Source organism: Esox lucius, chromosome 7 (assembly GCF_011004845.1).
Source record: "Esox lucius isolate fEsoLuc1 chromosome 7, fEsoLuc1.pri, whole genome shotgun sequence".
In the NCBI taxonomy this organism is placed as follows: Eukaryota; Metazoa; Chordata; class Actinopteri; order Esociformes; family Esocidae; genus Esox; species Esox lucius.
The window spans coordinates 10,172,561-10,188,405 of NC_047575.1; the positions used below are offsets into that span (position 1 = coordinate 10,172,561).

The 15,845-nt window shown below is 42.7% G+C and overlaps 1 protein-coding gene across 3 annotated transcripts in view; it reads right to left on the reverse strand.

Annotated features, from left to right (window-relative positions):
- Positions 1-4,581: 4,581 nt before the first annotated feature.
- Positions 4,582-15,845, reverse strand: part of nrg2a (neuregulin 2a) — a 101,102-nt gene continuing 89,838 nt past the window's right edge. For all 3 annotated transcript variants that reach the window (XM_020048291.3, XM_020048292.3, XM_010870578.4), the window contains 5 exons: positions 13,301-13,403; positions 12,434-12,557; positions 9,404-9,531; positions 8,951-9,172; positions 4,582-6,621 (listed from right to left, as the gene is read on the reverse strand). In XM_020048291.3, coding sequence (XP_019903850.2) covers positions 5,952-6,621; positions 8,951-9,172; positions 9,404-9,531; positions 12,434-12,557; positions 13,301-13,403 — 1,247 coding nt within the window. In that variant the 3' untranslated portion in view covers positions 4,582-5,951. The remainder of the gene's footprint in view (positions 6,622-8,950; positions 9,173-9,403; positions 9,532-12,433; positions 12,558-13,300; positions 13,404-15,845) is intronic.

Genomic DNA, 15,845 nt, shown 5'->3' on the forward strand with positions numbered 1-15,845 from the left:
GTTTAACTGACACATAGGCCTAACCGCGATCAGTTCGTGGGAAATTAATGTTTTGCGCTATTCTCTAAATATCGATTAAAAAAAACGACACATATAGTTTCTGGGAGTTTCTCCCTAATTTCTGCTACGAGTTTTTGATAGTGGCATTTTTTTTAGGTTAGAATCCATTATTCCTATAGGCTAATTATTGTTTATTTTATGAATTTAATAAAGAACTCGTATTAGCATATGTCCAAACTATCCAGCTACTTTTGTGTCCATTCGTTTTTCCTTTTTTAAACCGTAATTGAAAAACGAAAAACTAACGGTTGTTGTAGGCTAAAACGCAAAGTTGAACACCAAAATTTGCTATTTTGTTTATGACTTTTTGCCCCTTTATTAAACATTTAAAATATTCACAATTTAATATGGAAAACGTGTCGATTTTACTGGTTGTCTAAGGCCAAATTAGAACCTGGATTTGATATTTTTCCTGCAGTGCTGAAGAGGGCGGATTGATTACAGAAAGCAGTACGCACAAACACGAACGTCGCACGGCACTGTATAGTGGGGGATGGGAGTGGGGTCACTAAAAAAAGAAGCGTTTTCATCAGAGAAACGCTGTGATTGGTGGATAGGGAGCACCCGGAGCAGGCAACTGGTTATGTCGCTGTCACTAACATCGACATAACCAATCACAGTGTGACAGACGCTTTACATATCACCAATGGCAAGTTTAATTTTAAATGAATGTAGCCTACTGGAGGACTGGCGGTCTGGCACACGTGGGTGCTCGTGCTCGGTATTTTCGTGGGTGCTCGCTATTTTCCGTGGGTGCTCGAGCCCCGGAGCACCCACGGTATCGGCGCCTATGGTTCGAGTCAAGCCAAGTGAACGGCACTACAAATATTCTAACAAGCTGTAGTGTTATTATATGTTGTATGTTAGGTAGACTATTACATTATCATTAGGATATATTACTGCATTTCGTTGTACTGTACTTGTACTTGTCCAGTGACAAAAATGTTGAATCTTAAAAGAAAAGATAGCTATAGGAGCACTAAGTAGTGCGAGCTGGTTCGCTAACCTTGCCATATATGTGTTTGCGGAGGTGTGATGAGTTTTTGAAAGCAGAGATGCTTGCGTCTTTGGGAATAAAAAGACAACATTTCATGATGACTGTGTTGCCTATTTTCAATTTAAATTAAACAGAGATTGGAATTTCCCTCATCAACGTCCTCCAATTGACAACTTCCCATCTCGGTGTCTGTCTGTCATTTCATTAGCTACGTCTGTGCTTGTATTCCGAGCGGGATGGAACACCCCACCCCAACCTCAAATTACGAAACGAAAAAACTAAAAAAAAATTCTTCCAACGACTGAAGACAAAAATGTTACGAAAGAGTAGGTTAAATGTAACGGAGTAAAGACAGTAACTTGAAAAGTATTCGTTCCTCTGAAACTGTACTCTTTTACTTTTACATTTGCGCGCGTTACTACCCACCCCTGATCATAAGCAGATGAGCTAGATTACTGTGTGTGTGTGTGTGTGTGTGTGTGTGTCTGTGTGCAGTGCTTTTCATATGAGAACACGTGTATTCAAGTCTTTTTGACCCAGGTTGTTGCGAACACAATGAGGTCATTATGTGGCATTCTTTCTTCAGCCAGAGATCCAGCCTTCAGAAAATGGACTGACAGCCAATCACCAAGAGAGGGTCTCTTTTCCCCATAAGTGGATCATGCAAAATCATCCTGTAAATACGAAGTTGTTACAGTATTCTATCTGTGACAAACAATTATTCACTTCCATGATTCTCAGACATTTAGGCTGTTTTTCCTTGCGTAGCAGCTTATATCTACAGTCAAGAATGAGTCTTCCTCCTTCCAGGTTGTCTATGCTGTTGCCCAGATACTTGTTTTAACAGGACTTTTGACCTTGAAAATATTAAACAGAAAGCACAGAGATGCAATATTGATCTGAACAGCTGAACAAAAGATGGAGAAATATCACACCCTAAATTTCTTGTAAACCAATTACTTGTCTTTCGATAGCAGCCATTTCAGTATGGCGTCTCAAAGGATGTGAAACGTTAGCAAACACATTTTATGCAATATAAAAAAAAGTGGTGAAAATTGTTAAACATTTTCTTCATAACATTGGTGACATTAAATACATCTTTAAGAGATTGACAAAACACCTTTATGAGATTGATATCTGTTTTGGAGCAAATGAACGCTCAACTACACTTCTTCATGCCGGCAGATTGGGATACTCACACTCATTACTTTGAAAAGGCTCCTGAATGCAAGATGTGTGTGAGGTGAAGAAGTTGCAATGCTTGTTGAGTTTTAAATAATCAGAGTTGGAAACAAACAATAGCAGCATTATAATAAATAGGATCAAACCTATGGCTGTATACTCCAATACATTATATAGCAGTATCTATTCCAGAACCATTGGCTTGTTTTAAACTTGGTTTGACATAAGTGAAATAATAGGAAGCACATGTTTCAAGTTTTCGATTGTCAGGAATGACCAGAAAACTAATGGCACATAAAAACTGATCGTTGATCACAGTCATCGAAGGGAAATAAATGCTTTAGTGGTAATGAGAGCCAGATGAACATCTTGGAAATGTCTTGCAAGATAAGTCTGAAAGAATTGTGGTTTTGACACTGAAATAGCAATGTTAGCAGCCGGAGGTCTAGTGTGTCAGAAGTTCCTTGTTTGCTGTGTGCACATGAAAAATGAACATTTTGTATCCATAGTATCCATACTATATGAACATACTATATGAACAGTACAACAGTCTAACATCCCAAAGTAGCCTCTTTTAATTTAATATAATATACACTAATTTGTACACGCATACATTTTCCTTAACTCTTACCTAATTGTGGCAGAAAATGACATTGTTTCCTCTGATTTTTGTGAGAAATTCCACACTGGGTATCCAATAGACAACACAAAGGAAACAAACAGAATGTCACAAGCAGGAAGGTCAGAAAAGCAAGCCATTTCTCGACCCAGTGTCTAATGGATGTCTCAAAATCTGTATCATATTAGCCCTGCACAAATGACCACTTTATGTTAAAATGATATGAATAAAGATTTATTGTCTCATATGAACAGGTGGATTCCTTTTTTCATTTTATTTTACAATCTATGACAATCTCGCATTTTTCATTTTTTTCTAGCATATTCCAAGAATGGACATGGGGGGGAAGGTTCTTTTTTATTGCTGAATGTTAAATGAAATACACTTTCACTGACTGGAGGAAAAAAAGGTCTGCTGCTTTTTACCATGCACCCATCTAACCTTAACCACAAGGGCATGCAGAGGAGAGGTGTTCAAACATTTCAAGCGAGGAAGGGCAGAAAAAGAAAACAGGAGAAACTGGCAAGACGAACCTGGCAGCACTTCTATTGGGTGAGGGGGAAAGGCAAGGTGGGGGAAATATCACATGTAAACTAACTCGAGAAGCACTGTCTTCTTTTGCATTTTTCAAACATACAAAATCAAACCCAGAGCGCGAGGAACTAAAAGAAGAGAAAATTCATATGTGAGGTGTGACAGAAAAACCAATGTCTGTATCACTGTGCCTTGAACATACAGCAGTTACCAGTTTTGTTTCCGATCCTACCTGTCAGATTGGTATTGATCTATTCATCAGATTATTGGTCCTGGTATGGTCATTTTTTTGTTTTTGGTAATATTTGAAAAATGCATTCGACCAGTTTTGTGAGATTATCAACGGTCTTCGTTCACTTCAATTCAAAAGCATTGCCAAAACACTCCTATTACATTTTCTGCAAGTTATGAAATTATTTTCCAAATATCTCATTTCACTGAAGGACAGAGGAGTTAATAATTCAACTTTTGAAATTGATAACCGACATACTAACAAGCAACAAATTAATATCCTTATCCACAAGATTGAGCAGCACTCAACGTTAGTGAATGAGACCCATTAAAGCGGTTAGTCATTACGGTGGACTAGCATGGCGTCTGCTTGGTCTGGACTAAGTGAGATAAGAATTCATGAAAACAATCAATCCATGGAAATGAATTTGTGAAAACTGACATTTTTGAGCAATGGCTGCATAACTGCATGAAAAATAATAATGGATATAAATATATATTGATACCATGTTACTTCTTCTACACTACAGGCGGTACATAGGTTTAACACAACACTCTACAGTCATCTCTTAGAAAATGATGTCATTAAACAAAACAAAAAAATAGAAAGGTTGCATATTTTGGCATTTTATGACCCTCCGAAGTTTCACAGCTATATATCTTGTATTGGTTTCATGTGTTCTGTTGGGGTGTGTTCATTTTGCCAAATCATAACCTTTTATTTGCAAAAACAGATATTGATACAAGAGTTTCTATTCTTTCTATTCTACAAATCCAAGCAGGTTTGTCACATTTTCATTCTGTTTGTGGAGACGCTCTCCAGCTAGAAGGTTTTGTTTGGCGCAATGAAAACACCTCTTCTCTGATCAGCTCTGCTCTCCACTGAGCTTACGCTCTACTTTCCTCCTCTCTAGATGGAAGGGCTCAGAGGAATAGCAGGTACAATGTCCTTTATGTCTTTGGGAGGGGAGACTTAGTCAAAGGTCTGATGGTGCAGGGCGTGGGACGAGGGCATAGGGCTGGGTGGGAGTCCTGAGACGCTGTGCGGCCCCTTTGCTCTGGCCAAGGGGACACAATGGACAGGTTGTGGTTAGGAGGAGAAATGGTTGGGGTCATGGCAGAAAGAGAAACAGATTTTCCATTTTATTTTAATCTTTTTGTATTAAGCCATTACTACTGACAGCTGGGAGAGCGTCACATCAACTTCTATACTGGCCAATGGCATTTCTTCTTGAGAATCACAGACCAGCCAGGATGTTGGAGGCCACCATAACATAAACCTTATCTTGGATGACTATGTTGGGACGACAGGGTGAGTTGCTGGGGTGGGTGAAGCAGGGTGGCAGGGGAGAAGTGAGGTGGGTTGGGTGAAGTTGGTGGTGGGGGAGAAGCGAGGTGGTGTGGGTGAAGCGGGGTGGGTGATGGCGAGGTAATGTGGGTGAAGCCGTGTGGCGTGGGTGAGGTCGGGGAGGCGTGGGTGAAGTGGAGTAGCGTGGCTGAAGCGGAGTAGTGTGGTTGGGAGTAAACGCACATCAACGACATGCAGATTTCTCTACCTAACAGCGGCACAACCCTGGAACCAAGGCTGATCTCACTGAACCTCTACTGATAAAGCCTGGTGGCCGACAGAGCAATGAGCTGGTACAATGACATATCAGGACATCTGCCACTCACTCACACACGCACGAGCAGTCAAGCACAGGTGGAGGCACACACACACACACACACACACACACTGACTCACATATGCAAACACTCCTCCCCACCCAGAGAGCAGAAAGGACCTACGTTGCATTTATCAGTTTTTTTCTACTGGAGGCATAAAATGAGAAACCCTATAGGCGAATTCTATGAATGTAAACATACACCTGATGATTAAGTGGTTTATATTGCATGATGTGGAAGGGAGGGGGGTCACATGGGGTTCCCAGAAGAACGCAGCCTGGACCAAAAGGAAAAAGAAAATGCCAAAAGAGAAAACAAAAGAGAAAAACGTGTATCAAAAATGATGTCCATATAAGAAAGGCTACAAAAAACTCCACTGGCCCTCCTACATCGGCACACAGCAAAAGGCACCACAATATGACTCTAGTTTTTAAGTTGTGAAAAAATTGGCACGTCTTTTTATGCTGTAAATCAAAATGTACATATAAATAGAGTTTTCCCAATAAAAAAAGTCTTTGCTGTTAACTAGTAGACAACTTTTGCTAAAATGAAAATAAATATTTCATTTGTTTAGAATATCTGTCAGTTATATAAAATAAAAATATTTCTTATAGGTGCAGGTTTATAGTATATAGATTTTGGATGGTAGGTCGTCTTCTTTCCTTAGTGGGGCGCATTGTCCGGCTTAGACTGCGAGTGTGTCTGTCTGGTCTGTGGGTTCCCGCGTGCACCGTGCCGCCCCGAAGAGTGTGACTGAGAAGTCCGACTGTCGGCCGGCCTGTAGATAGCGGACGGCTCGGCGTTCATGTTCTGCATACTAAGGAAGGGCGTGTTCTCGCCCTCCTCCTCCGACTCGCTGTCCGTCAGGCAGCTGCGAGAGCCGTAGTCCCGTGACGCCTCGTAACCTCGCGGTGCCACGTGGCCGTTCAGTCTGGATCTCCGCAAGCGCCGGCCCCCACTGCCGGACCCGCTTCTCTTTGGTTTCTCCCTGGAGGAGAGGTACTCTTGCGTGGTCTCATAGTCTTCGTCCTCCGCCAACCGGTAGGGGCTGGAGGGGAGGCTGGAGGGGAGGCTTCCCGCGCTGTCGTTCAGGTACGTGCGCCGCTGCTGCCGGTAGGGCTCCTGGCGCTGAACGTCGTGCAGGGGCACCTGGTAGCGCCGCAGCAGAGGCTGGTCGTCTGCCAGGGGGTACGGGGCATGCGCGGCGGGCGGGAGGGACATGGCCTGGCTGGCGTTGGGGGAGGTGATCTGGAAAGTAGGCACCTGGGGGGGCAGGGAGTAATGGAAGTCCACCGGGGAGAGGTGGGCCGGCGTGGTCAGGGCTGACACGTACCTGTGGGGAGGGGTGAGAGGGCGGGCCGGGCCGAACAGCAGCAGCAGAGTTAGATGTCGTGTCGGACCACACATATAAAACACAATGTACACTGTACATATTTGCAGTACACATTTCTGTGTGTGTGTGTGTGTGTGTCTATATATATATACACACACCGATCAGCCATAACATTATGACCAGTGACAGGTGAAGACACTGATCATCTCGTGTCAGTGGGTGGGATATATTAGGCAGCAAGTGAACATTCTGTCCTCAAAGTTGATGTGTTAGAAGCAGGAAAAATGGGCAAGCATAAGGATCTGAGCGACTTTGACAAGGGCCAAATTGTGATGGCTAGACGACTGGGTCGGTGCATCTCCAAAAGTGCAGCCCTTCTGGGATGTTCCTGGTCTGCAGTGGTCAGTACCTATCAAAAGTGGTCCAAGGAAGGAAAAGTGGTAAACCAGTGACAGGCTCATGGGCGGCCAAGGCTCATTGATGCATGTGGGGATCGAAGGCTGGACCGTGAGGTCTGATCCAATAGACAAGCTACTGTAGCTCAAACTGCTGAAAAAGTTTATGTTGGTATTGGTAGAAATGTGTTAGAACACACAGTGCATCACAGTTTGTTGTGTATGGGGCTGTGTAGCCACAGACCAGTCAGGGTGCCCATGTTGACCCCTGTCTACTGCCGAAAGCATCTACAATGGGCACGTGAGCATCAGAACTGGACCACGGAGCAATGGAAGAAGGTGGCTTAGTCTGATGAATCACGTTTTCTTTTACATCACGTGGACACATTGCACCAGGATGCCCTATGGGTAGAAGGCAAGCCGGCAGAAGCAGTGTGATGCTTTGGGCAATGTTCTGCTGGGAAACCTTGGGTCCTGCTTTTCATGTGGAAGTTACTTTGTTCCACCTACCTAAGCATTGTTGCAGACCATTTGCACCCTTTTCATGGTATTCCCTGATGGCATTGGCCTCTTTCAGCAGCATAATGCACCCTCCCACAAAGCAAAAAATATTCAGGAATGGTTTGTGGAACACAACAACAAGTTCAAGGTGTTTACTTGGCCTCCAAATTCCCCAGATGTCAATCCATTCGAGCAACTGTGGGATGTGCTGGACAAACATGTCTGATCCATGGAGGCCCCACCTCGCAACTTACAGGACTTAAAGGATCTTCTGCTAACATTTTGGTGCCAGATACCACAGCACACCTTCAGAGGTCTAGTGGAGTCCATGCCTCAACGGGTCAGGGCTGTTTTGGTGGCAAAAAGGGGACCTACACAATATTAGGCAGGTGGTCATAATGTTATGGCTGATCGGTTTATATACATATATTTTGTGTTGTGATCAGTTGAGGTGCTACATTTGCAGGCTGTCGTGTGTGTTGATATGTTACGTTAGACCAGTATAGTCCCTCTTCCTTCATAATATGGCACTGGGGAGGAAAAAGTGTACACTTTAGGAAAAAGCCTCTGAAAGACCCAATGGCAAACCCAAAAATAAAGTGAATCACTGTTTAACTCTAATCCTGTTGGAAAACTTGGCACTGCAATTCTGGGATTCTGCCTGGCACTGTTTAGCCAAATGTTCATCATAGCTTAAAACTATTTATGTATATGAAGACTCCCCCTAACTTAAACACAAGAAAACCAAACGAATGAGTGGTCATTGGTTTACAGCTAAAATAAATATAAACAAATGTTCTGTAAACGTCTCTGGGAAACACGAAGATGAGTACCCACAATACCATGTGAGATAATCGGGCGCAGAGCAACCCAGTAAGGAAATGACATTAAGAGTTGACAGCCACAGCCACCACTAGAGACCAGCTAGCTAGTGTTCCACCCCAGAGAGGAGATCTGTTGTTGAGCTCTCCGTGTCTTAATGAAGCCCTTACGGTATCCTGCCTCCTGTTTTGCTGCCATACAGAGTTCGTGGAGTACAGAACGGGAGATCTTTTGCAAGAAATACAGCTGCTAGAGGTTATGTCTTGTTGACTGGCTTTGACCCTCAAAACACCAAAATACAGACCAGTACAACTGAACGTATGTTGTATACACAGTACACATCTAAGAGATGTAGCAATTCTGACACTTGGCTATATTATACATATATATTATACATATATATTATACATATACACATAACTATATTCTACCCATCTCTTTCAGTTCTCCTATGGTGAAGACGCATTTGCCATTGACTGTTTCAAAGTGCCGTCGCTGGCCTCTAGGGGCTGGTAGAGAGCCGGCTGTGAAGTGAAGCCTCCTGAGGTGGCCACTAAAACGCGCCCCAGTGCCACGACCATAACCAGAGAAGGGCTGTGCTCCCTCCCCACCTGTCGCTGTGCGGAGAGTCCCCCAGCGAGTCGAAGGAGTCCCCGTACTGCAGGCCCGACCGGTGGGGCTCAGTAAAGCCACAGTGTACGGCACGCCTGGCCCTAGCCTCCATGCACGCAGGACTGTTGCATTTACTGGTCCCCACGGAAGATGACATCATGCCCGGTGAGTCCGAGAGGACGCTGTCCGTCCGCTCCAGGCTCCACGTCCGCTCCTCGTGTCTGAATGAAAGAGGCCAAAACGGAGGGCATTATGATTGTTGGAAAGCCGGAGTCAAAATGACTCACTTTGGCTCGGAACGGGGGTCCCTCGAGGTCAGGCTTTAGTAGTATTAACAGGGATAGGCTCCAGTGTGTTTTTTCCTCTGTGTGTGTGTGTCTGTGTGTGTATCTGTGTGTGTCAAAACCTTTCCCTGTAGTGAGCCTAATGCGAGGCAGGTGTGAGGAGGTTACCTGTGAGTGGATGAATGGGCACGAGTAGAAGAGTTGTGAGATCTGGAAGACGCATGGCTGCCGGGGAAAGAAGCTTCTGGTCCGTGCCGTATGACTCGCTCTGTTGCCGGCACATTCTTAGAGATGTACTAAAACACACAAAGAAACAGGGTTTAGAAAGATGGCATTAAGCGGGACTTATGGACCTGCACGTAATCCCGTGGAACTTTTGTGACAGCGCTACCAAACACTATTGCTAAATCTTTCCTGACATATTAAGCTCTATTCATCGTGCATTTTGGATAGAGAGCTTTAGTTCCTGATGGCAGTAAACTGTAACAGATTTCTGGTTGTCTTGATGAAGGGGTCATATTCATCTCTCCCTTGGCTTGAAGTATAGAGACAAAAGACTTCCATCAGGGTGACTGAGACGTACTGGATGTTCCCAGTCTCTGCGAGGATGCACGGCCTATTCCTACTATGACCTACATATTGTAAGGATATCTTCCAGGTTATGAGGCCTCCCAGTCAGAGGAACAGGGACTGGAGTGTACAAGTGCAGTCCCACCATTAACGTCCCCCACATTCAAGGAAGTCAAGACCCTTTCCGGCAGCAGCATGTTCAATTTTTCTGCTCTATTCTGCTCGTGTGAAGGTGGAGTACAAGGACAAGGTCTTCCTTTATCTAACCTCAGCAGATGCAATGCAACTCTACAGCGATGAATTCAGTAATGCTATCTCTTCAATGTGAGATTAGCTCTCACTCCCTGGTGTACTTGAGCTTCCAGTGGACAGTTTTGGATGGGATAGGATGAGGGGGTCAGCGAGGATGCAGCTTCCTGCCATGGTTGAATGTCTAATTTATGGTGATGTTATCCTTGCAAGGCGGATGCCTTCTCTCCGCCACAGAGGTGGCTTCACAGACTTGTCTTGCTATCACATTCTCTAAGGATCTGTACACCGTACCTGCTCAATTATTATTTAACTGTCCCATGAGGGGCAGTTACCTATCTTTATACTTGCATACACAAATCTTTAATATTCAAAATGGGAGTAAAGGATGTCTGATCCTATCATTCTGTTTACTTGCTCTGTCTTCTGGTTGTTCATTGACAAATGAATATAAAGCTTAATTGGATTTTATCTACTAACTCCTACAGCCGGCCATTCGTAATGCACACATTTTGAATTTAAAGAAATACAGTCTGTTCATGGTCAGTGCTTTTACCCATCTATCCACCCACTGACATTTTTTTTTTCATTTTCATTTGTTTCTGTTCATAATAATTTGTCTCATGGAAGAACCAACCATGGTAAATGTTTTAGTGCATGCATTTCTCCTCACTAAGTTTGTCATGCATTACACCTAAAGAACTGCAAACGAGAAGGGCAGGGCTTACATTCACCATTTGGAACATGGAAGGTTTGAACCAGCCAGTCAAAAGAGACAAAGTCCAAGCCCCTGGCATTTGGTTTAACATTGTTACAAGAAAACTATCTGAAGAATGATTTCCACACTAAACTAGGTGTAGATGGTAAGGGCAGGTATATCACTCAACCTTCTCCAAAAAGGTGAGAAAGGCTCTGGCTCTCCATCTGATTGGGATAAGAGTGATCAATTTAACCTTGCTTACCCTATTATTTTATGGATCAAACAACAAATATAATCCCACCTTTTTGAAAAAGGCCTTGGCCCTGATACCAGATATGTTTCAGAGAAAACCGGTTGTAAGAAGGATTCTTAATTGAAGGCTGGACCAGAGCTTGAATAGATCATATCTCCGCAATGTCCCTCCCTCTAACTAAAGAGAGTTTTTGAATACATACCGTACATCAATGATAATGCAGACAATTTGCCAACTTTCCTGCAGAAAAACCTTACTGCGTATTTGAGGGACTGTATCAGATCCTTCCAGGGACCCGAAATACAATGAAACATGGTGGAATTAGCTCAACTGGAAAGTCAAATCTACTTACTGGATATGGAGAACACTCAAAATTAAAATTAGAAGACAATCTGATTTCTTATAATTTTTTTATACCAAATAATAAATATTTCATCAGGGACCCTTCATACAGTATCCATGCCACAAACTGTTTGCCCTCCTCCCATGAGGCAGTACAGGTCTCTCCCCTCTCGCACCAGCAGGCTCAGGAACTTTCCATCTGCTGTAACCCTTCTGAACTTTGTGACCCATCACTAACCATACCCACCCTTTGTACTACTGGACTCTGTCACTGCCTTACAAAGTCTGATAAGGATGTTTTCAGTTGTCTTCAGGTATGGGTCATTGCTGGAATTCCTGTATTTCATTTGCACATGCCGACTTGCACCTTAAACTTGCCCTCATTGCACATTTAGAACTGTCACTGTACTGCACTGCGCATTTTCAATTGTTACATACACATGTCTAACTTGGGAACCTCATTGCTGCTATCCCTGCATTTCAGTCACACATGCTACCTTACTCCTTCAATTTGCCTCGATTGCAAATTCAGAATGCCATTGAGAATTGCCACTCGTACCCTCACAACTATTTATCCCACTTGTATATTGAAACGTAATACTTGTACATTTTCTGCCATGCTCTATTTGCACTTCTGGTTAGATGCAAACTGCATTTCGTTGTACTGTACTTGTACTTGTTCAATGACAATAAAGTTGAATCTAATCTAATTATTGCAGCCTTTCTCAAAAATAAATGCCAGGGACCAGGAAATTATAGCCTTCTTCTTCTATTACCAAAACAACACATTGAATTATAGCCAAAACACATAAAGGTACACATAAGGTAAACCACATCATATTATGTAAACCACATTAAAATGGTTCTGTGAAGGAAGTGTCAATGCAATCAGTGAGGCTTTTTAAAGAGGGATATATCACGGACTGACAAGCATTCCCTCCCGGACAGGTGCCGGTCCACAGAACTGGGTCTAAGAAACGTTGCATTAGGGTTTCCTATGAGACTTCACCAGGTACCATATAAGTCAGACAACAAACAATTCGTCCTTCCATTCATCCATGAACAGCCAGGTAGGGTGACTCACATCTACCATGGGTATCTCCTCGGGACCAGGGCCAGGGTGATTGGGTCCATTCGCTAGGTTCCGGTTTGGGTGATCTGCACACATGTTCTGCCGCAGGTGATTGTGCATCTTCTTCCTCTGTTTCCTGTACAGGAGAAAATCCTCATCAGCGTCACAGCCCTGGAGCTGGGATTACTCTGACTGGACCTACACAAGCCGGGGCTAACCACAGAGATAGAGGCCACTCGTGGACAAAAGGCTGTTTTACCATGGGCTACGACATGGAGACTTCTACGACATGGAGACTTTGTGGAAGAGTCCTGCATTAGATCGGGTAAACTGCAAATAAATCACGCAATTAGTCATATTTTATTGGCTTGCGGTTCTGAACGATTATTTTGCGGGTCGGAAACGTTTTATATAAATTCTAAATGTTATTTCTGTGACTGGGGAAATAAATAGTCAGCTATGACACAATGAGAAGGAGGGCCATCTATCCCCTCCCCTACATGAGAATAGCATATGTTGCTAGGTTCAGTAGACTAACTAGCCTGCATTTTAGCTCATTCAAAAAAAGGATTCCCTCAAATCAAATTAATGCATAAGATTGAAATTCATTATCTCATTAATTATATCTGGAGGCATGAATAAACTGGATGTTTTTTGGGTTTCGGAACTAAATCTATGCAGGGGGTTATCAGGTAAAAATCCACACTTCTGTCAGTTTTTGGGTGGTTTGAAAATGTGCAGGACTCTCATTCAATGATCCCTCCTGAGGACACTGTTGGAGCCAAAAAACTGACAAAGAATGGAGATGTGCAACGTGCTTCCTTAGATCCCATAATAGTAGCTATATATTCATGTTTTTTTTCTGTGGGGGAGACTTACTTGGTTTTACAGTAGGCCACCACACACACGATGCCCACCACCAATAGAGCCACGCAAATACCAGTGATTGTCAAGACTCTTTTCTGGTATAGTTCCTCCGCCTCTGTGGACAGCACACACACACACACAAACACATGCACACACACGCACAAACACACAGAAAAGTACAAGGAAAAAACAACAGAACAACATCAGTCTCTGAAGGTGAAGGTTTACACATCCTGCACTCCTTCACACCTTCTACATTCCTACACCAACAGATTAAGCAGATGCTTCATGTATGAATTAGCAGACATGTATGTTTTGGCTGTAGTGAAGGCTCTGATGCTGAACTAGCCAACATTCCAACTCCGATCCTTTATTGTAATGGCTTTTGAATAAAAGCCAGTTGAGGCAAGATGCCTGGAGTAAAACATTCAGTTGAAATGTCCTACAAATGTTGACGACTGACATAAACTGGGAATTTTTACAGTATTCACTAGAAATGTAGATGTTTGACATTCAGTTGACATGAGATGTATTTTAAAAAGATTGTTTGGAATGTTGGCAGTGAAGCCGTTTATCTACTTCCCCAGAGTCAGATGAACCTGTGGATGCCATTATCATAGCGTTTGTGTCTCTTGTGTCCAGTATGGATGAAGTTTGAGGTACCATTACCATAGCATTTATGTCTTTGCATTCAGTATAGAGTTCAGTATTAATTTGTTTTTAAATGTAACTGTGTCCAGTATGGAGGACATCAGAGGTTGTTATTGAGCCAATGCTAAGCAGCACTAGCAAAGTCTGAGGTTGCTATTGAGCCATTGTTAAGCAATCCTTCAAACTAAATGTAGAGAAGAAAATGTAATCCATGAATTCATCTGTCTCTGGGAAATGTATACAGTAATGTATAAAGCAAAAATATATATAGCAAAATCCTGAACTGCGCCTTTTATTACTATAGGACATGTGTCAATGGTGTCAATGGTGGGGCTAGGTTTAGCATTTTATTGTTATCTATTGCAGTCATACAATAGGTGCATCTATCTAAAATGAAGGTCTGCCCAAAAAGCTGTCCCAAATCTGCTGCTCTGATTGTTGGAGCGCCTCATTCATCTAAGGGATCCCCCATCAGATCAACACTCAGCTAAATGGAGGTTTCTCATCCACTCAGTGTCTTTTTGTCTCTAGACCACTCTAAACAGAGGCACTCACACAAGCAGAATCACAGATAAACAGTCCCTGCAGGCTTTGAACATGCTCTACATTCCATGCTCTAAGACATAACACAAATAAATGCAAAAGAAAATAAATAAATACAATTGTTGAAACTTTTTCATTTGTTACTTCAGTCACAAATAAAGAGAAATGTATTTTCTTCGTATTTCCTTTCCCATAAAATTGTTCCTATACAGAGGGCAGAATGTGACCTAACCCAGAGAGAGAGGAGGGAGGAGCAGGCCATGGGGAAATACAGGAGCAGTGTGCCTGTGATAAATCATGTAATAAAAATGAATTGCATTTGAACAACTTCTATCTGAGGTTGCCTCTCCCTTACCCACTACCCTCATTTAGCAACAACAGCAGCATGGGCCATTTTGCATCAGCCTGTCGATACAACTCAATTTTCTGACACTATAAATAAATCACCAGGGCTAGTATTTATTTGGCAAACAACAATATTTCAGCCGTGTTGGTTGTTATCGAGTGATGAAGAATTTTCAACCATGAGAGGTAATAGCAATATATAAATTGTCGTAAGAAAATATAAAATTCCGGTATCACAGGAAATTTCTTGGGAAAGGAAGTACTGAAAGAAAGGACCGTTTGTTTACGCACCAAATAAAGCATGACATGCTTATACCACTCTGACTTAACTGAAAAGAATCCAGTCAGACAAAGCATTCTACTTTTAAAGACAATTCTAAACCATGGTAAGGAAATGGAGAGCCACTGGTAGAACAGAGCAGGTTGACTTACAAACAGGTAGTGTGGTTTTATAATGACAGGGGGATAAAGGTTTGAGAGCGATAAGAAGGACAGTTAAGATGAGAAGTTTGTAGGTTGGGGGGCGATATGGATGGATTGTATCAACTGTAAACCTGGCATAGCATGCTAAAAGGGAGCAGAGACGGAGGAGAACATAAAGCAAATCTGGGAGACATTTTCCTGAAGGCTTTGGTTGAAACAGGAGAAAATGGGTGTCCTATTTGCAGCCTTCATCCTGAACTCCTGACAGTGCCTGACTGATGTGGCTATGGACTGTGACATTAGCTGATACAAGTTGAAACGTAGCACTGTAATAACTGTATTATTAAAGCAAAAGAGGGACATCAAGACTGTGAGAGAGGGAGACAGTAAAATAGACAAAGAGAAAGGTGTGTGTGGGTGGATGTTTTTGTGTTACTAAGGTCTGACGGTTATTCAACTCTTCCTGTGTAATGTAATTAAATTCAGTGTTAACACTTGCCTAGTGTGTGCTAACAAAATCACACAAAACTGCTGATTCTAAACAGAAGGCTTTCAGAGATCATTCTGACGTCATCAACTCTGGAGAGAGGATTCC